This window comes from Balearica regulorum, chromosome 1, assembly GCF_011004875.1.
Source record: "Balearica regulorum gibbericeps isolate bBalReg1 chromosome 1, bBalReg1.pri, whole genome shotgun sequence".
In the NCBI taxonomy this organism is placed as follows: Eukaryota; Metazoa; Chordata; class Aves; order Gruiformes; family Gruidae; genus Balearica; species Balearica regulorum.
This window is the reverse complement of record NC_046184.1, coordinates 72,084,418-72,106,478: the sequence shown is the minus strand read 5'-3', so window position 1 is coordinate 72,106,478 and position 22,061 is coordinate 72,084,418. Positions and strand designations below refer to the sequence as shown.

Genomic DNA, 22,061 nt, shown 5'->3' with positions numbered 1-22,061 from the left:
TGGTAATAATAGTAAAGATCCTAATTGCTCTTACAAATGACAGGCACAGTTTGAAGAGAGATGCAGTATTACTCAGTTGCTACACTGCAATGGCAGCGTAGCTCTAAGGTGTTCTGAAGTTCAAATACTCTACGCAGAACTCGTTGTATTTTGGTAATTGCTGAAAGGACTTCTATAAATAGCTTTTAACAGTTCATTAGTAAAAATGTTTCTGAGCTTTGAATCCAGGTGCTGTATAAAATTTCATTATCCCTCCATTACTCAGTGTAAATGTAATGCTTAAAATGTAACAATGTTAGTGGTATACATCCAGACTCCTCTCTGCAAAGCAAGAGCCGTGACAAAGAAAGCAGCTTTGTGTTAATGGGTTTTTCTTTAGTCCTGCAATATCCTGTGCCACCAATTTCCTATGCCAAATTCCCCTGGCATCGTGCCAAGAGTATCGTTTTACTAATTGACTGTAAAAGCCAAATATAGGTATTACTTCATTATTCTCTGAAATCTACCACACATTTTCCAGATGCTGCCTGAAAAATTTGGTTGCATATGAACAGGGCTGATCCCACAGCTCTGAAGTTCCTCTGCCGCATGGGATTTCTCACATCCGAGAGACACTGAGTTCTCGCACGTTAAAAGACCTATTGTTCGGCAAAGCACAAAGCACTGGAACGACAGCCCCAGAAGGTGAGGGGTAGTAAGTACTGCGGGCAAGCAGACTATGCTTCATATGTCTCCTACGCATACTAGGCCCAGCTCGTGGCATGAATTTGTTTTGGAGCTCCTAGGAAACGACCAATAGAGGCATCAAGTGCAGCAAAGAAATGTGGAACGTATATGTGTATAGTTGAATGATTTTTCCACCTCCATTCAACTACCAAACAGCCAAAACAGATGTATTTTAAGTTCCGGAATCCTTTCTTCATTGTAGTGAGGCATGCGTAAGCAAAGGATTAGTTTTACAAGTGCCATCCCAGATACATTGTTTTGTCATAAGCCATTACGGCCTATGTACTTAACAGGAAATGTTACTGCTCCAGTGTTCCCTAGATGGATACACCAGCTGCAGGACGTCAAGGCTTCGCCATTAAGTTACAAAGCCGATCACTACGTAAGAGCTTCACTTTTGCTAGTCTCGTACTTAGCATAAACCCTTAAAAAAATGAATTTGCTGATCTGAACATTGGAGCTGATGACAAGAACTGAAAGCAACTTAAGCAACTGAAAGCAATTGGTAATTAATAAATTTCTGGTGAAGTTATAGGTTGCTTCCCCTTTCAAGACAGGTGTGCTGTGGTTACGGACAGAATTCAGCAGTGCAGTTTCAGTTTCACTACTGACCGGAAACTGAGCTGGTGAGGTAATGTTTGTCCTATTTAAAAAGAAAATACATGATAAATGCATGTGTATTTATACAGTGCAACTGAAAAGCGTTAACACAAATCAGTATTTCCAGAAAAATTTGAATCCCAATTATCTTTTTTAAATAGTTCTGTAATAAAATTTTTGAATGAAAGTACAAAAGTCCAAGCTAAATCTAATCACGACAGACCACATCCATCAGGGAGCCAGCAATACAAGTGTCAGTACTGAATGTGAAGAGTGCATTTTCCACTCTTTCAAAAGGAGAAAGATGAAAATAATTTCCTTTTTTTTTTTTTTTCCCTAAGTATATAAATAGTTTCCTGCCCATAGTTCATACAAGAAAGGTGTCTGTGAAGAAAAAAATCTAATTTTCCTAAGATGAAAGCTTGGCAATGGAGATTGGGACAGCGTATTGGGTAATAGCAAAGGAAAAATGCATTTTCGGATCTCATGCTAACAAACTGAAAATGTCTTGATTTAAAAGTTTTATTAAGTTACATTAGCTATGGCATTTAACATTAACATTGAAACAAAGCTCATTCTTTTAGTAGAAAGCTTATTTAAATAGGTACTTCCTGACAACAAAGAAGTGTGGATTGATTTAAATGCTGGTAAAGTGCTGAAGTATTCATGTTGGTATCCTACTAATTTCTTTAAACACTTGTCTAAACAAATATGCTTACTTTTATTTCCATTTCCATTCATTAAGTAGGTAACACTACAGGTAGGAACATGTAAATCTAGCCTAACTTGATGCTTTCTAACTTGATTCCTGGAAGAAATCACCTACTAAGACAAGGAAAGAGAAGCTGCGTAGGCCTATTCTTATAGAAAGAAAACCAAAAAAAGTTTTGTAATTGTTACATTTCTTCCACCCTCGTTTTTTTCCCTTCCTGTTTGTCATGCCTCAGTCATCTACATCTTAAGCCATAAACTCTTTGGGCCATTAGACCATTCCCTCCCATGTATCACTTAAGTGCTCAAGCTCTACTGGCCTGTTACCGTGACTGAAGCATCAAGATTCATTTGCACCTGAGCAGTGATGCTCATACCTTAACTGGGTGTCTGGTTTGTAACAGCTTAAGTCTCTCATGTAATTCAAAGGGCTCTTATCTTGTCAGTTGTGGAGGATGTGCCTGATAAGCCAATTAGTCCTTTTTCTTTGTACTTGTAGAGAATACATTACTTGCAAGCAAATCAATACATGTATTTGCAGTTTTGGGGTTTTTTTTTCTGTTTTATATTCAACATTGCAGATAACTTTGTCTTGCTAAGTATTGTCTACAGATGTTTCTTGGAAAATTAACTAGAATACATATACTCAGAAAAATATTAGGAAAATGGCAGAAGGAGTGGGGAAAAAAAGACGTACTTCTCTGTAACTATACACACATGAAATGTGATCCTTCTGTGAGCTGTGTCTGTGTAGATGGAGCTGGTGACAATGACGATTCTGGTGAAGAAGGCAAACTTTTCACTGCGAGTCATACAGCAAGATAAATAAGAATACAAGTTACTGAAGGCATGATTTCAAGCCATAATAAATATAAGCTTGAAAATCACCAATTCAAGCATAATAATTATAAGCAGAACCAAATGAAAATTACATATGTAAAGACTTAAAATCTGATCAGCACAATAAGCACAACTTCAGGGGAGAGCATAGCTTTCTCAAGAAAGATCATTATTCAGGCCTATAAATGACTAGTAGAACACCAAAGGAACAAACAACAGACACATGAAGGCTGATGCATTATTTATGTTGCAAAGAGAGGGGGAAAAAAAAAAAAAAAAGTAAAATTTAACTAGTCAGGATACTCCCAGACCCACCTTTATAACCCAGCTCAGAATAACTAAGGATTTTTTATTCTGCTGAGCACTATAAAATGTATTTACAGGTTCTGGTTTTGATTATCAAGTCACAAAAAGGATTGCTGACTGTACTACGAAGGTCTGGGTCACCTTTTATATCCATAAATGGAACCATTTGGCTTACTTAACCATTCCCATCACCAAATATCCTAATAATGTCTTAAATTCTATCTTCTTCCTTCCTCCTCCCCTACACACTCCCCTCTTTTTTCTTCCTCTTTGCAAACAATTTTGCTTTATTTCAGCCTTTTCTTCTTCCAAAGTAGTACATAACCACTCATTTTACCAGTCAGCTAGTGTTTTCTGTTTCTTCATCTTTTTTTACTCCCTAAAACATAACCAAACTGAGGTCCTTTACTTGCTAGTTCAAAAGGTACTAGATATATTGGAAACTCAAAGATTCCTCAATCTTGGGTATACCTGAGGCCATCCCTTAGCAAGGACGTAAGGGTAAATAATCTATACATATCCAGGATTGAGATGCTGTTCTACAAGATGTATAGGGAAGGATTTGCTCCAACCAACAACAATAGTATAACTCAATTTCTGGCAATAGTTATTTAATTCCCTGAATTAAATGCAACCATAAAACCTACGTTAAAACCTCAGAAAAATGGAATTTCTGTAGTTGTCTGCTGGGAAAATATTCTCCTCTACATTATAAAACCATACACTTGACATCTAGACTAGCTCAGCACTTTCAATTCACAAGGATTTCATAGCATCAAAAGATATAATCAAAATGAAATACAGTTTTACATATGTACTGTATAAGTTGTTCTTCAGTCAAACTCTTTTCCATACCTGCTGTTGCCTGATTTCCTTTTGAAGACTCTGCTGCTACTTCAAATGAAGACATAATCCCTTCTTGTTCTTGAGCACTAACTACTTCACTTTCTTCTGAGCTGGTTTTTGGTTTGTGGTTTGTAACTGTGGTCACACTCTGCAAGCTGGTTAAAAAAAGCACAGCGTTTAAAACTCACTCTAACTTAATTTCAGGTGTTAACCACCAAGTATAGAACTTACAAACTAATTTTCTTCTGTTAATAGAAGAAAAGTGTGACTTTTAAGTTTGTGTAATATAAATTAAGCACACATTTCGAAAGCCTTCTGTCTTGTAACATTAGACTTAAAAAAAAGTACTGGAAATTTAATTCCTTTCCTTTACACTCATGCAGTTTCCTACTGTGTGGTATCTATTCTGCTGAAGGGTGCTGTGAAAAAGTTATGACCTAATGTAGGAACTCAGTTAGGATCTGCAGTGCATCTTACACTAAAGTTACAAATCCTTAAAGAGGAACACAATATTCCTCTAATTCTGCAATGCTCCAAAATAGCGAAGACTTAAAGCAGGAGATACAGAATAAGCTGTTTAGTCTGCTCCTAAATATCAGTGGTAAAGAGCTTGCTATGGAAGCCCTGGCTGAAGCTTTCACAATAAACTGATACAAAGCTTGAACTGACATTCCTAAATACGTTTTGTATCCCAAAGCAAAGCAAGGATTATGAACTTATTCTGTTTATAACTGGGGCAATACTTGAAAATAAGCATTGCTTCATCCACCAACTCATCGCCTTTTACTGAACCCCCACAGTGGTTGGGTTTCTCACAAGATTTCTCTATATGTAAACTACTCAAAAACATATAAATAGACCTTATAAGTATTTATGACAGTATTTCATTAGTTGCTTGGTCCATTCAGCTAATAAATACAATGTGCAAGTTTAAAATAGCCTCTGAACATCTTGTTTTATTTTTACCTTATATCACCATCATGTGTTTCTTCCAATTTATTTTTCTTTTCCTTTTCTGCTTTCTCTTCATTACTCACTTCTTTTGAGTCAGATACAACATGTGCATCTGATAAAAGATCATCAGTTTTTGTCAGCTATAAAAAAATTGAAATCATGAAACAAAAAGCTGTAACACATACTAAGTGGCAGATAAGAAATACAGTATCAGGAAACAGTTTTATTAACAGACAAATTTTGCCATCATGTATACTTAGTAACTCAGAATTACATAACTTCAGAAATTTTTATCAATACCATTCAGGTTAATAGAGTTATCCTGAAACTTACAGCAGAGCCAATGGGCAGGGCTTGGCTTAATAACTTCCAGAATTTATCTGAACTCTTTGGATTGCAGCCTACCTACTTTTTTCATGCTATCCCTCTCTTCACAATGCCAACAGAGATCCCAGCTACTGGAATATATTGCTGATAAGCCTGAACAGATTCTCAATAGAAAATGTTTTTAAAGAATAACAACGTTAATTATTTGATTTTGTACCATTCTCCATGAGACCTATGTTTAAAAAAGCTAAATATAAAATAGGAAAACAAAAGGAAAAATGAGTGAAAAGGAAAAGCAAAGGATGATTATGATTAAAGAATATGGATAGAAAAGAAGAAAAAAAACCCCTCTACTCAAGATTTTAAAAAATATTAAACTATAAGAAGGATACGATTATGTAGAAACAAGTCCAGTAATCTATTCTTCAGTCAGTCTCTTTTTGCTGAGTGTTCAGGGCACTTTAGTACCAGAAACACCACGGTATCTCACTCCCAGGTGAGTTTGAGACTATTTCAAGACAGAAATCAATCCAGTGACCAAATAGCACAAACTACAAGTACTGCCTACTTCCATGTATAAATTGTTATGTCCGCTTTATTCTGCTTCCTATAAACTATTATTTGATGCACTATAGCCAACCAAACAGAAAAGTCAGGTGTATTAAATGACTGTCCAAAACTACACTGGAATATCCTAAGCAATAAACAGATCAATGGTTATTATTTAAAGATGCATTAGTATTGGTTTTGTTTCCAAAGAAGTAAAGACCATAATTTTGTAATTTTCCAATCAAGATGGTAAGAGATAAAGTTATGTAAAATGAAATTTAGGAAGACCACATACAAGAAAATTCAGTATCTCGGCTATAGACAGATCTGATTGATACAAATTTGCACCTCTCTATAACAGAGTATTTGTATTATCCAAAAAGAGATCTTCATTTTCCAAGCAAAAGAAACTGGCTCAATTTCCCATACTCTGCTGGCTGTGGCTCAAAATATTTTTCTACTGCAAGACAGGCTGACAAACAGTTCAATAAGGGACAGTTTAGTACCTCTTTAGTAAAACCTGAATTATGTTCGTGTTCTCCATCATGTTTTAGTTGCGCTATTTCTTCACCAGGGCTTTCATTATTTTGTTTCAAATTATTTTCTTTACTGGTGCTTTCTAATTCCTTCATGTTACTAGATACAGTATCATCCTTTTTTCGATTCTGTGGAACAAAATTGATATATAGATGTATTCTTACAAAAGTTATCACGGTCTCAGTTCTCAGTCTTGCACTGTCCTCCGACTGTGATTAGAAAAAATGCTTAAAACCAAAAAAACCTTAAGTATACCACATTAAAATATGGGAAATGCACATTTTTAAGGACTTAGAATTTTCTCATTTCTGTGCCTTTCAGAACAGTTCAGCCTGTTTTCTTCTCTGTAAGACTGTTGTACTTTCTGCACCCCCCCCCCACTCCAAACTCCAGCATTTCTATTAGTCACCTTTATCTTCTGAAATTTCATTCATATTTAGTTCAGTCACACACAGGCTTAGTAGCATTCTTATTTGTGTTCACAAGCACTGATTTTTTTAAAAAAACAGTGTTTCCTGGTTAAAAAAAAGATATGAATAAAAATCTGCTCTCAGTACAAAACTGGCAGTGCACCTTGTGTGCACTTTCTCCAATTATCTTGGGTATATTCCAAGCCTATGCTGTCAACTGATGTAACAGAGGACAACATAGCATCTGATAATGGCAGAGGATATTACTTATTCCTAAAAAAACCCAAATCCATTGCACAGAGAATAATTTGATACAAAAATTTTGAGGAAGGATGGTAGAGGTGACTTCAGATTGTGAACCGCAAACATTATGTTGGCAGAGTAGCAAGCCAAACCGAAGTGAGGTTCATACAAGTCTTATCAAACTAAGTACTACGAGCCATGAAAGTAGTAAATCTTGTGGCTTAACTCCTGTGATTTAGCACATGCACTCTGTTAAGAGGAAATTCCATGTCAGTCAGTTCACAAATCAATCTCCTTACTTTTCTAACTAAAGTATGCACCCATATCATACACTTGTCCCAAACAATAACAATTGTGAAGCAACTTCCTTGTGTATTTTGGTAATCACTTAAAAATTACATATAAAATCCTTTTTTTTTTTCTCCAATTCTTAAATAACCAAACCCCAGTTGAAAAGACTTCCAGCAGTTAATGCCATTGCATCATTTTTCTGTATAAAAATCAATAGGCATAGAAACTGTGCTTTTAAAAATAAGAGCTATTACTACAGTGTAATACCTCATCTTGGGGCTTTTTGCCAAATAGCACTCTGGAAGAATTAAAGTTGAGATAGAAAAAGTGATTTTGACTACTAGCTAAATACTCAATTCAGATGCGTTCTCACTTACTGTATAAATTTTTGATCTCATTCATGTAGCACTGATTTCACACAGAAGACTGAAGAACATGCTGACATAAAGAATTTTTTTTTTTTTTAGTTCTGTGTAGCAAGTAGTGCTGACACAGAGGATTTGGCCACTTCCCCCACTCTGCTCCCAATGTGCTGGCTACCCCGGTATGACATACATGACTGCAGTTTCCTCACCTTGACGTATGAAATCATACCATAGGAAAGTGGTAAAGCTCAAGCTCTGTAAAGACTACAAAAAGAAACATCTGCAAAGCTTTGCACGTCCTCTTCTTGAGAAAGGCAGTGTTAATCACAAAAAATATTTGTAGGAGCCCTGTTATATGAAGTCATGATGTCATCTCAAATACAGGCGCTCTAATGCAAAGGCAAAACTTGAAGTCAGTGTCTTCTGGGGATCCAATTTTGTTGAAGGAAAGGTAACTTTTTTATAGCTCTGAAGGCAGTTTAGCAAGCTCAGAGGAAAAAAAAAACAACAACCAAACCTAAAACTTATTTAGAAATATGTGCGATACATTTAATCTGGTTTGGGAAAATGAGATGTTAAAATACAAAACATAAAAGAATGCATTTTCACGTCAGTGTTAAAAAAAAAAAAAAAAAAAAAAAGGGTATGCCAGAAGATAAACAAAACACCACCAAACCCCCTCCATTAAGCTAGTAAAAAAGAAAACAAATTCTTAGCAGTTAGAAAGTAGTAGCCACTACCCTGAACATACTTGATACTTTCATCCTGAAGTGGTGTGGGGTTTTTTGTTTGTTAGTAATTTTTTGTTTGGTTGGTTGGGTAATTTTTTTTTTTCCAGATGTACATTCAGGATAGTATTTCTCGGTTAATGATAGGCAGTTTTATCTTTCTCCTCTCTCCCCACTCTTAACCATTTAATAAACTCATTTCTTTGCCTTAACTGTTTAAGAATTAGTGAAAACAAAAGTGAGGGTTGTATTTTTATGTATTTATGGGCTCAAAAAACACAGCAGAAGAGCACCAGTTAAGAGTTATCATCATAAATATTCCTACCTAAAAACGTTACAGAATATACGTTTGAATATATTACATGGCAGAAAAATCTTCATAATTTATACATCAACTGAATCATGATTCTCCCTGACACTGCTATTAATCACAAAGCTGGCAATTTCATGTTGTTCGTTAAATTTGACCAAAAAAACCCTGTTGACAAACATCACAATGCATAATCAAACATATGTGGGTTTGAACTATTTCTTTTCCAAAATGACAAAGAAGTGACTTCTACTATCGTTAGGTATAAGCATAAAGATTGTCTTCTCCCTTTCTCTTGTGTATGCCAGAGAACTGTGACTGTTACTCTCCACAAGCAGCCTCAAATAGATACCTATTGTATCATGTGATTTTGGAAAAAGAACAATTTTGTAACTATTTTTCTTTTTAATTGGACACATTAAAGTTTTTGAATAGCGTGGGACCCACCTGTGCCAATTTGAATGGATTATCTCTGACAAATGACAGACTCTGTGAAGGAGACGGCTCTGAAATGCCAATAATATTGAGTCCTTTTCTCTTCTCTCTCAGGCAAGCTTGTTGGTGTCTCTTTATTCTTTCCATCTGTTCCTCCACAGTCATTCGAGGTCGTGTGCTTTCTGCAAGGCACAGCTGCTCCACTGCACTTCTTGGTCTTTCCTTAAATGAAAGAATATATATATATATATATATATATATATATATATATGTTTTAAAAAACCAAGATTCTAAACTGATTGGATTACCAGAAAAGATCACCTAATGATTTCCTAAAAAAAGAGAAAAATAGCAGGCAAGTAAAGATCTCCTAAGTATGTGAAGAAAGTACAAGAACCAATTATTTATATTATTAATAAATAAACACCAAAATTCAAAATGAAAGCGTGGAATTTGCTTTTTTGAACAGCAACATTACCAACATTAATGATAAACACTAAGAGAACAGGTAGATGCTCTCTTAAAGTCATCCTATCAAGTTGATACAATTTACCAGACATTAAAACGATGGGCAAACACAAGTTACTTGACTGAGACAGAAACGTAATTGAAATTTAATGATCCAGGACATTTATACCAGTTGATCTAAGAGTGAAGCCTTTTTATTTCAAGAAAAACTACAGTTGGACATCATTTAACGGCAAGTGCAGGCTGAAACAAAGTGAATTTATCACCACTTAAAAACCTGTAATTCTAAGCATTGTATTATTACCAAAATATCAACCATCACTTTACCTACTCTGTTCTTCAAATTCACTGATTTTCAGATAGATCTACACTGTGTCTGACAGGAAAAAAAAAAAAAATTACTTCGAACTAATCAGCTGCATTCAGTACATTCACAGTAACTGATTTCACTTCTGAAGAGTGGTATTCTTTCTCAAGTCAATGTCCTGTGAGTGTCTCTCTCCTCTCCCATTCTTCCTACAACATATCCTTTTCTATTCATGCTGTAACTTTTGCCAATGTTTTCCTCCCTTTAGCATGAACTACAGGTAAACATCTTGTCTTCAACCCAGAGACTACAAGACTCTCTAATCTGAAATCCCAGGCTTATTGACCCACATACTGCTTACTGTATCTTTATTTTCTGGCTGCTTTAGGTATTTCCCAAATCATGCTAACCATGAAATAAATAAAAGCCAGTATTTGTTACACAAGGGCTGTTAAATTGCCCCAGAAGCCAAATACAAGTCCTTCAAAGTTTTAACCTAAGATGCTTCATGTCCTTTCAACTCAAGCCTGAACTTCAGTAGCTTAATAGCTTTATCATCACCATTTAGATCTTGCCCAGTTCGAGTGTTTCTATGTGTATTTAACATACACAACCTTTTAATTTTGTCATTCTTTCTACAGCTGTCTTTGCTAACTTAGTATATAGTTTTATAACAGTGAATTTTTTTGTAAAGAAAATTAAAAAGTTAAATACAGCTTTTGAAGTAACTACAAAAATTAAACTTAGAAAGGAACACATCACTATACATCATCAATGCTCAAAGGTTATTTTAAAGTACCGTTCTTAGATCTATCTTCTTATTCTTCCTCAAAGTGACATAGGATGCTATTGTTGAAGACTCTGGTGTTGGTGATTTGGTTCTGGGTGGTACAACTCCCACAGGAAAATGTGAGCCTGCAAAACAGTAAAGCAACATACTAAGTGCTATGCAAAACGTTGCCAAAACAGTTTATTGTTTTGTAGAACATAGATGTTGCCAACCTTGGAAACTATTCTTCAAAACACAGCAAAGATCTTAATGCCTAACTATCACATCTGTTAAGGTATGCAGGCAGATGACTTTCCCCATGGGAAACTACTACGTGTGGCATGAGAAATTGCTGGACATAAAAATATAAACATAAGATTTTTATCTGTGAGAAACAGACACAAGTTAGATAGCATTGTGTGGAATGGCTAGCTTTCACAGATGGTTAAGGGGGAATTATGTGAAGGATGGCCAAATTTCACAGACAATCGGACATCAGTACTGGGAACTTTTTATGGAATAGAGTTTGCAAGGCCAGCAGAGTGCCTAGGTAAAGGCATCAGTGCTACCACTTAAGGCCAAGCTTACCTAGACAATGGTGTCAAAGATACAAAATTTAGCAGAAGTGGGACCAACGAACAAAAAGTAATTATGGACAGGTTGTTCAAATGCTGCAAAAGGGATGGGGAAAGGCGGATGGGAAAGAACAGGCACAGAATAATGGAGAGGAGGGGGAATAAAAGGGGGCAGCTTTGCACAAACAAGCCGTTTGGCAGCACGCTTGTCTGATCAAGCCCCGTGCCTTAGCATTGCAGTCTGTCCTATCTTGTTATTAAACTCCACTCTTAAGTATTTTCCATGTGAGCATGCTTTCTCTTCTCTGTATGAGAGCACGAGAGATGCTAGTGATCTTCAAGCCAGGCTAGCTCTCCAGTACAAGACAGCTACAGAGAGCTCATACATAGGTCTGGGGGACAAAGACAGGAAAGACTGGAGGTCTGCAGGTTGGCTACCAGAGGGACCCTAAGCTGCTACCAGGGGGAATCTTTTGTCTGTGAGATGCTAAGGAGCTGAAGACAAGGCTAGGTGGCAAGCAGAATACAAGGTGTGGGAGACAGCTGTCCAAGAGACCTTGGGTCTAGGATTCAGATACTGGAGAGGCCAGACGTACTGAGAGTTGACTGATAGAGATACCATACCATAGGTCTGGCCAGCTCTTGGACAGACTCATTTGTGCATGTGCGCACACGTGCTCACGTCTGCATGTGTATGAGATCAGCTAGCACGCTTTGAGCCTGGTTAGCTGGCGAGAGAGAACAGGATCATGCCATTTGTCTTGTTTCACCTTCGTGTGAGTGCTGGACTTGTTTACACAGTGCCTGTGTGACAGCACTGCTCTCAAACCTGTCTGCATTATCTGTGGTGGTGAGCTGTGGCTGCGCTCGTGCACAGTGGGACGACGTCCTCAGCTTTGCGGCTTGCCGTACTTAGGGATAGGGAACCGAAGCAGCCAGGCTCTGTCTGGTTGGGAGCTGAGGATATTCTGGTCCTGATGTCTACTACGTTCAGCCTCTTGGAACAATATCCACCATTAGTTTTTCTACTTACAAGAAGCCCTGCCAAAATGTAATTCAGCTGGTAGAAAACTGAAGTTAAAACTTACCAAAATATACAGATATAATTAAATAACGCATGCTTCATTTTTGCTGCTTGATACATGCAGGAAATCAAAGTATTAAAAATATTGTTTCCTCACTGAGTTTGCCTAAAAATAGATATAATGTCTTCTTTAATAGCCAAATTATTTCTCCTTGATTTTCCTGAAGTTGCACACATTTCAGAGGATATATTTACTCGGTGAAGGCTCAACTCTTTCTCCAACTTGTTTGATAGGCTGACCAAATAGTCTGGACGTATTTGAATGTCAAATCTATCATTCAAAACAAAAACTATAAAGCAACAGTTTGGGTCTTCTTTAGATCTAAAAAAGGATAACATGCAGCAGAAGTCCGTTTTCCTTTTGTGTCACCTTTATGTACCACTCAGGTCATAAATACTCCTCTGCTTGCAGACAGTTGTAAGGGTTACTTTACATAGTCCCATTAAAATGTTTCTCTTTGACTGTTGACATTTGAAAAGAGAGGGAAATGGCTGACAGAACAAACAGGAGAAGTATCTAGTACAGTAACCCACACAATGAACTAGAAAAACATTTTTTAAATTTCCTCTGAAATGTACTAATTTTTAGAACCACCCTCAACAGGAAATTGCATCATTGAAATATGATGCAACTTCATAAAACAGCAAGTAAGAGAAATTGCAGAGATGAATTGCCTTTGAGTTTGTTTCCTTTTCAGCTTATAAACTGTTAAGATAGAATGGCATAAAAATGTTTGTTGAAACAGCATATAGTTGTAATGGCATTATGTACTATAAAAAAACCCCAGGAATGGTTATATTTTTCCTACTGCATGGGGATTGTTATTATAAGTGAATACATAGAACAAGAAATATTTGTTAGAAAATTCACATGCTCAAAAGTGTGGACCAGATGAAAAAACACAGCTATGATAAAGCTACTTCACGCTGTTGTTCAAGAAGATAAAAAGCCTCTTGCTGCTTGCTATCACTGCAGCTATTCTCTCCCCCAACCCCAAATATTATTTATATTAGAAAAATTTGTATTATTGCTTTTCCCTTACTGAGAACTGGTTTTCTAGAAATGGACATAATAAAATTACTTCCGTCTTTACAGAAGAAGACAGAAAGCAGATTGGGGTGCTCAAAAAGTATTGGTTTGCTTTATGTAATCAGTGCAGGCTTTCTTATATCATCTCGACAATTACTTTTCCTCTTGTTATAAATTAGTATCAAAAAGTCTGGAACACCACAGGTCAATAAAACCTACGTAAGTTGTCAGAAAGGCAGCTTCTTCAATTTAGGTGGCTGATAATTAGCAAATCTCAGGCTCAAACCTTGCACTTTTCACCATAAGTAAAACAAGATTTAATATCTGTCTTAAGTGAACATTATACCTCAGCAAATACCATAGTGAATCTGAATTGACTAATTGTCTGGTAAGCACGAGCTTAATTATATCATGTATCACAGGGCCATTCACATTGTTTACACCCAAATTGTATGCTAACCTTAGTTTTAAAAACCTCCATTACTATTCTGGTGAAAATAGCAGCCTTATATGATCATAGTTCTTGGTCAAATTCTGGTACTGTTGCACCAGCCTGCTATGTACATGCTTAGTCAAACTACCATAATAGAAGGCAGTGGTCTTGCTGGCACTGGAAAAATCAACCGTCACGGTAAGAACAAATGGCTGAGTTTAGTTACTTTTTCTAAAAGCTCCTAATATGGTTTTTGGGAGGTGCTAAAACTGCTTTTCCTGAAGTCACCTTTAACAAACTATTCTGTGTGTTTTAACAAACAGAATTAAGAAGCACTTCCTGGTAAAAGACTCTACCAAGCAATTAGTAGCTTTTATGGAAGCTAGATGAAGAGAAGAATCTAAAGCATTTAGCAATTGCAAAGACCTTTATTGTCTGTACGTTCCAAGGTCATGATCATTATTCCTATTATATCAGAGGACAGAAGGCAATTCAACAATTACAAGATTAAAAAAAGAAAAAGACATTGTTTCCCTGCCTTATGAGAGCCTGAAAATTCTGTGGTGCTGCCTTTTTGGACGTTCCAGTGACATAACATCGGGAGCTTGATTCAAAAACTGAATAATTGTTCAAGGGTAAGAACATAAAATGGGTAATTGTTCAAGGGAATGGTGTGTGGGGAATGTGAGTGATGTGATTAGACATGGTGTCAATACGGATTTCAGGGCTGTTGGTGAGTGTAATGTTTGATTTTTCTGCAGTGTAATTGACTGAAATCTTTCTCGTCATATAATTAAATCATTATTTTATCCTGGAAGCTGTTTCATCGTTTTAAGAAATGGAGAGGCTACAAAAATACGAAGGATGATATAGCTTCTGTAACGCAGTTAAAGCTTCATATTCCTTGTGAAAAAGGCTGAAACGTTGTAAACACCACGCCTGGGGACAAACCTTTAGTTGTAGATTCTGATTCTGAAATTTGTTCTGTTTTTTCCTCGCCATTAGACTCATCCACTTCTGCTACTGTAGTTAACTCGGGTTCACTCTTATAAAGCCTATAATCAGGACCCTGAGGAACGAGAAGTTATGAGGTAAACAAACAGGCATTTTTGTACAAGCATTTATGTCTTAAGACTCAAACCAGTTATTTTGTGATGACTCCGCTCTCACTTTAAGTCCCTGTTTTATTGTTCAAGTGCTATTGCAGCAGTATTTCTTTGTAGTTAATTTGAGTAACAATATTTGCAGACTTTCAGAAATTACAGAAAAAAAATTACGGTAAAAACACAGGGTTTTTTTCTTTTAAATGATCTTCAGGAAAAAAATTTGTATAAAGCTTCAGCAAAAACCGATTCTGAGCCTAGAGTTTTTTTAAGAACTTGTGAGCAAAAGAATTTAATTTTCTGAAATTTACTCAGATACAGGCATATAAGTCTTAAGACATTTCATATATGCACAGAATATATGACAGGAAAATGTGAAGAGCAAATGATGGAGCTATAAATAAAACAAAGTAGCCAAAAGTAAAAAACGTAACAGAAAAGTAGCCAGATGACAAAATAAAAATTGTGACTGTGCAAAGGAAGGGGGATGCTTCAGGAACAACGTGGCAGTTTAAGCCACTTACACAGTAAGATCCATTTCTCTGATATCCTTGAACTTGGTGAATCTTCTTTTCTTCTGGCAGATGTACTGGGCCCCTGCTATAACAGAGCAAGGAGCTGCTATCACTGGGCAGAGGGGGGATTATGGGAGGATGCTCTGTAAAGTCATAGGACCGAGGGAGTGGAGGACGAGGTGGGACTACTTCCTCTTCCTAAAGATTGTAGAATAGTCACCTTATTTAGATGTGCACACCTGTTACAATTATTCATAACTTAAAAAGAAAAATATATTACCATAGCTATACCAGCTATAGATTTTGGAATTAAAGGGAACAATGTCATGATTAAAAAAAAAAAAAAAAAAGGCCAAGACAGCTTTATTTTCTTTGGGTTTCTTTGGGGCTTTTTTGTTCTTTTGTTTGCTTTTTATTTTATTACTACCACCTAGACGGAGATACTTCAATAGTTTCATTATTCAGCTTATCAAGATTTTTCAATTCTAACACCTGCACTTTCTGTTGGACACGTATGAACTCTCTGGATCATCCTTTTAAAAATTAAATTCAATATCTTTTTTAACGATTTGTATATAAATTAGACTTTTAGAAAGTTCTATAGGCCACATGTATATTTCAAAAACTTTAGACAACCATGACAATGTCCCTTTAAAATTATAACTTTCAGCCAGATTTTCAGAGGAATTGAACATTTGGGAGCTCCCACAGTTTCAGCTGTTCTTGTGGGTGCTCTGGCCATCTGAGAACCAGGCTCAATATGCGAATAGACATATAAAGCAATGGATTTCTTCCCATGAAAAGTGTGGTGGGTAGAAAACAAATCCATAAATCAGGGTTTGTATTTCTAGGGTAAAAGCCTAGGGAGAGGAAAAGGTGAGAAATGGAAAAGAGAAACATACTGGTAAGAATATAAAGACACAGAACAAATGAAAGTGTTAGAATTACTAGTGGAGATATCAGTCTTTAAAATTCATTCATAATGCAATATTTTCACAGAAACATACTGAATACGTACTGTAGATATTGTTAAAATGATTATAATAATGCTAATTTTTATCATATGTATATTAGAAATTCAGTGTTGCTAAAATGGTAAATATACGAAAACCATACCTCATTTTTATATTTAATAGCTGAAAATGTCCTTGATCCCATGAGGCCTGTTTGGGGGGAGGGGGGAAAGGCATAGAAAGAAAGAGAAAAATTGTTTTCAATAAATAGCTTTTAAAATATGAACTATAACCTGTTGCTATCAAACAAATACACAAAGCACCAACTTAAAATAGATGACTGCTTTCCTCCTTTCTCAGCAATGGCACCATTATTTTTCTTCAAACATACAAAAGCAACTATGGAGCTTATCCTTTAAAAATGTATATGATCCAAGTGTACCTCCTACAAAGATAAAAACAATCAGTTTACCTGCCTCTGAAGAACTTCTTTGCTGTTTATGTTTACTTAAACCCTCCATGACATCTTGAATTCTCCACAGTTCCTTCTGAATCTGAGCACGCTGTATCCCTGCTGACTCAGTCTGCCAGTAAATAAAGAGCATATATAAGCAATAAATTCAAATACATTGCAAGCAGAAAAAAACCAGAAAACCTTTTTTTATCTTTAGACTACACTGCATATAATTTCCCAATGAAGGAAAATAAAATACAGTAATGACACTCTCCCATAAAAATGCAACGTTCAAATATTGTCAGAAAAAGCAAGTAGAAGATTAAGTAATTTCATAATGTGTCAATTAATTCGACAGCAATTTGCTAGGTCAAACTCCACTTAAGAACACAATTGTATTTACTGTCTCCAAAGAAAATCCAAGCCAACTCTCCACAGGAGACCTACAGAGAACGACAGAAGAGGAACCACCAGTTGCAACCCTAACATAGGTGGAGATGAACGTGCTGTTTGCACGCTACCATATAAACTGTGGGCCTACTTGCATTCATGGCCATGCGTGCTTTTTGGATTGCCTAACATAAATTTCTCAGCGCTTGGGCTTCCTTGTAATCTCCCTTTCATAGCTGCATAGAAAATCAATTCCTGGAGCAAGCAGCCTTTAATGCCTCCCAGCACGGGCCACACCCATCTGCCTATTCCAGATAATGTGTGTGGGTGTGCGCGTGTCTCACAGAAAGATCTCCCTAGAAATTCAGAACTTACACTAACCGTCCAATCCTCCACAGCACCGTGAGCTAATAAGATACATGTCAGAAACTCTTCATAGGTAAGACCTGAAGTAATGCTCAGAATAATTTTTTATTATAATTTATTTTGATAGAATGATTTAATTACATTTTAAAATATTCAGTTAAATGGAAGGATTTGTGTGAAGATTTACTATGACTGTCACAGCAAACAAGGTCAGAGAAAAATACCCCATTTTGGATACCATCACTGAAACAGAAAGAAGAGCTTCCAGACACAGGAAAACCAGTGCTGCAGCTTCAAAAAAATAGGAAAAGCTAAAGACCTGCTCAGAACTTAGAAACTTTTAATTTCTTTTTATATCATGTAAGTTACCACACCACACGTCCCCCTTTTTTCATTTGGGTAGTTTTTAAACAAAATCATAGAAAACGAAAGTGACTTAAATGTAACACCTATGCCACACCTGAATTTCTCCAAGCCGATCAAGTTGCTCCTGCATATGGTTCCTTGTTACAGTTACATCATACTCCAATTTATCATATTCTCTCCAAGATCTTTCCAATTCCTAAGTATATAACAAAAGAAAAGAATTACAGATGCACATTCAAGTTAAAAAAAAAAAGAAAGAAAAAAAGAAGTCTATTTATTTTTCTCTATTCACTGGCATGAAACTTCAGGAAGTAATGCATAAATAGATATCAGCAATAAAGAAATACGTATTTTGGAGAATGCAATGTTTGAACAGCTTTATAATTTTCTAATGATACTGAATGAAATTTAACCAGGCAGCATTTTGTCTTTTCACAAACAAAAACGATAGGCAAGGGCAAAATCTTCAGAATCTGTCTTTATAGTCAGCAGGCACGTGGGTCTTAAGCTGTCCTTCCACCGAGGCAGAAAACCCACAAAAATTGATGCAAATTTGTCTCTTTTATCACCTAGAATACATATGTGTGAGTGCACAGCATGTGTGTGTATACACAATGTATTATGCGAGACAAATGTAAGCCATCCAACCCTGCCTGTAAAGTTACTGGTGAATGCCCCCCGGCTTGCTAATACACCGTTATTTTACATATGTGAAACTACAAACATCAGAAGGGAGGTGGTGCAAAAAGTAAATCTTCTTTGAGGTCAGCTCTACCATCTCACTTTTTAAGCCTGCATCAAGCAATTTACACAATTTAGTGTAAATTAAAAACTTAATGAGGGAAGTATATCTTGAGGATTTCCTTTCCTCCGATTCCCTTTCCCTTTTCCAACCAATTCCAGTTACAACACAGTCTAACGTCCAGACTAAACCCAGTATTTCAGGGCCTACTTCGTATCAATTTCACCACAGCAAACCACTGGAATTTGACACTGAAAGACCATTTTGGATGTATATGTAAGGAGGCAAAAATGATTCTTTAACCTTGTCATTTCAGTGTAGAAACCATCATGAAGTGAAAAACAATTGTAAATAGCAATTCCGTTCCTTTCCTTTGTTGTTGTTTTGGGTTTTTTTTTAAGGTTTTTGAAACTGCATAACTTGAAAGATCTTTTAAATATAATGGCCCACAATTAAGAGAGACCATGACACTATAATCTTTTTCATCCTGCAGCTGCTTTTGCTTAAAATAAGTCACCTATCTGATAAAGTTTGTGCTTGCTACTATTTTGCCATCACAGAAAATAGCTTATTTGCATTATTTCCTTCTTCTGTAATCAATTTTTCATATTATAAAGATGAAAATTACCACACCAATTCAAGTCAGTATGCACTTATTCCTGGCCAAAAAAAAATAATTAAAGACTGACTACTGGATGAATATAGTGAAAAAAATCATTTTCCAGCTGCCTTTGACAAAAATACCAGCAAGTAAAAGACAACTGAGTTTTGCTAGAATGTAATGAAAAATAACCAAAGATAACCCAATTAAGAATATGAAGATAATCGTTTAACACTTCATTGAGTTTTACTGGCAAGAATGTATTACTTACTGCAGTAGCTCGTGATACTTCTCGACAAGTGCTAAGTAGTCCGTTCTGCAAGTCGTCTCTCTGTAAGACTACATTTTGTATGGCTGCGGGATTATCTGCATTCATTTCTATCTCCTGACTTGCTGATAGCAAAGCTTGCTCAAGCGTGTACTATTATAATAAAAAGAATTATTTTTAATGTTCTGCATCATTGGGCTGATTTTCATTTTTATTTCAGTTACCAATGTTCTGATTATAAGCATGTAAAATAACATCCACTTTAGGTAATAAATACAATTGTCCTACTTTCTCCTTGTGTAGCTGTTGAAGCTTCTCTTCCAGTGCTTGTACAACTTTATCTTGTTCACATAAACGGCTAAGCTTAGCCTAGTATATAACAGAAAGTGATCACAATTAGGATTTCATTTTTAACATCTTCAGCAAACAAAATATAACTTGATCAAATCACTGCAAGAATCTATATAAAATTTTATTACCACAAAATATGAATTCCAAAACTCTGAAGGCATCAGGGTTGTATTTTCAAATGAACCTTAAGAAACCCTCTTAAGATACTATTGAAATAAGTGTTATTATAACTTGAAACAGCGTGGCTTAAAACATGTAATTTATGATTCTACAGCTAAATCTTTACAACTTAATAATAGGTATTAAATAACATTTTAATTTACATATTCCTCAGTGTTATGAAGAATATTGCATACATTCACAGTCTTTCCCATGGTTTATTTCAGGTTTTTAATAGTTACTAATACTATCCACATTCCGCTCTGTTTTACCTCTGATGGAGGCTTGGCTATGACTAAAACTGTTCCACTCCAGCTCCAGTTTGAGCAAATGACCGTTCAGTGCACTCTAACCAATTTGACCCAGTCTACTTTTCTATTTGAACAACTTTTTGGGTTCATTTTGTGCTGCTCTGACCTTTTAACTCCAAGATAACACTGGAAGCCTGCTTTTTTTTAAAAAAAAATCTTAAAATAACATCCCTTAATCAGTAGCTCTACTCTTGGTTGCATTGTGCAAGAATGGCTCGACATGCCTATGTATGCATATACACTATGACCACGTCAGTATTTTTCACCATCGATTTTAAACCTGACTTTAAACACCGAGCCCTTTGTCTTTAGTAATTAGCAACCCAATTCTCTGCATGGTAACTACCCATGCCAAATTTCAGTTTTGGAGTATTGGTCATATTTCCTGAGAAATTACATCTCTCATGTTTGTAACTGAACTACAACCACAGAGTTTTTCCCTTCTGAAGTAATGAATTCCTTTCTAGAAGCAATTCACCTCTGAACAGACACAATACTTGAAATTTCAGCCTAAACTGTAATACTTCCCACAAGTTAGAAGCTTATTACAAAGAGAGTTTTATGCCCTTCAATTTCACAAAGCAATTTCTGTTGGTAATCACCTATGTGAAGTGCATTTCCAACCCAAAAGTCAAGGAGGAAATTATTATTAAAATACAGAGACAAATACCAACATTTCCAAGGAAGAAGAAATACAAATTACTTACATCAATATCCAGCTCTTCAGTTCTATATTTGTATAGTGTACCCCTACATTCTTCTTGTGTTAACTATAAGGAAGAATAATATTGCCATAAAACAACTTAATTGGACTATGAAAATGAAGCTACTGTTCAGCCTAAGAGTATTAATACAGAAATCAGCTTTTCCTTGAAAGTCAAACGTACCACATTGAACAATACATTTTTAACCAATATATATCGATGAAGAGAAGTAAATGGAATGTCAAGCAGACTGTCAGTAGAAAGTTGCATTAACTTCACAGGCTAGGTTTCTAATGCAAACTGGATTTTTAAAGATGTACAACTAAAACACGGAGGTGAAACTGCCAGTGTACACCTAGACACAGTTATGCATCACTATGCGCATTTTCTTATGTGCATTCTAAATACAGGGACTCATTCTACTTGGAATTAACCATTCTAGGCCTGCTAAAGCCAAGTGTATTCACAAGGAGGATACTCTGATGTGAATCTCAAATCAGAACAGAATGACCTAAGTATACAGAATATGTGTAAAATATCTCATTACAGACATATGCCCAATTAGTGCTGCCAGACACCTTTCTGCCTACTTTTTCATATGGATTCCCTCCCCTCCAACCGAGCATTACCAGAAATGCCATGAGAGCCTTTCTATTTTATCTTTGGACCTAGGCAAACTTGTCTCCTCAAGTCGTGCCAGTCAGCACGTAAGGTATCCTCAAACTACTTTCATACAGCTCCTCACATTAAGTTCTTAACTCTTTCAGTCTCTGAACTGACCAGTAACAGGATTTAGAAATATTTTACACGAGGAAAGGTAGCTCCCCATTTTAGAATGGACTGTCTCATACAGTAACTTCTTACTGTCATATACAGCAAGTACTGGCATAACACTATCGACCTTCATATTCTATTTAATTAAAAACGTGTGCAT

General features: G+C 36.0%; 1 protein-coding gene across 17 annotated transcripts in view; it reads right to left on the bottom strand.

The window, feature by feature from the left end:
- Positions 1-22,061, bottom strand: part of PLEKHA5 (pleckstrin homology domain containing A5) — a 175,191-nt gene that overhangs the window by 1,214 nt on the left and 151,916 nt on the right. For 4 of the 17 annotated variants that reach the window (XM_075757754.1, XM_075757788.1, XM_075757797.1 and 1 more), the window contains 14 exons: positions 21,131-21,193; positions 19,891-19,971; positions 19,606-19,755; positions 18,086-18,187; positions 16,888-16,999; positions 16,579-16,625; positions 15,472-15,660; positions 14,796-14,913; positions 10,753-10,868; positions 9,191-9,400; positions 6,366-6,524; positions 4,996-5,123; positions 4,039-4,184; positions 2,755-2,839 (listed from right to left, as the gene is read on the bottom strand). In XM_075757754.1, coding sequence (XP_075613869.1) covers positions 2,755-2,839; positions 4,039-4,184; positions 4,996-5,123; positions 6,366-6,524; positions 9,191-9,400; positions 10,753-10,868; positions 14,796-14,913; positions 15,472-15,660; positions 16,579-16,625; positions 16,888-16,999; positions 18,086-18,187; positions 19,606-19,755; positions 19,891-19,971; positions 21,131-21,193 — 1,706 coding nt within the window. Of the gene's footprint in view, positions 1-2,734; positions 2,840-4,038; positions 4,185-4,995; positions 5,124-6,365; positions 6,525-9,190; positions 9,401-10,752; positions 10,869-14,795; positions 14,914-15,471; positions 15,661-16,578; positions 16,626-16,887; positions 17,000-18,085; positions 18,188-19,605; positions 19,756-19,890; positions 19,972-21,130; positions 21,194-22,061 lie in introns of all 17 variants that reach the window. The other 13 variants (XM_075757884.1, XM_075757857.1, XM_075757873.1 and 10 more) reach the window with 5 other exon arrangements.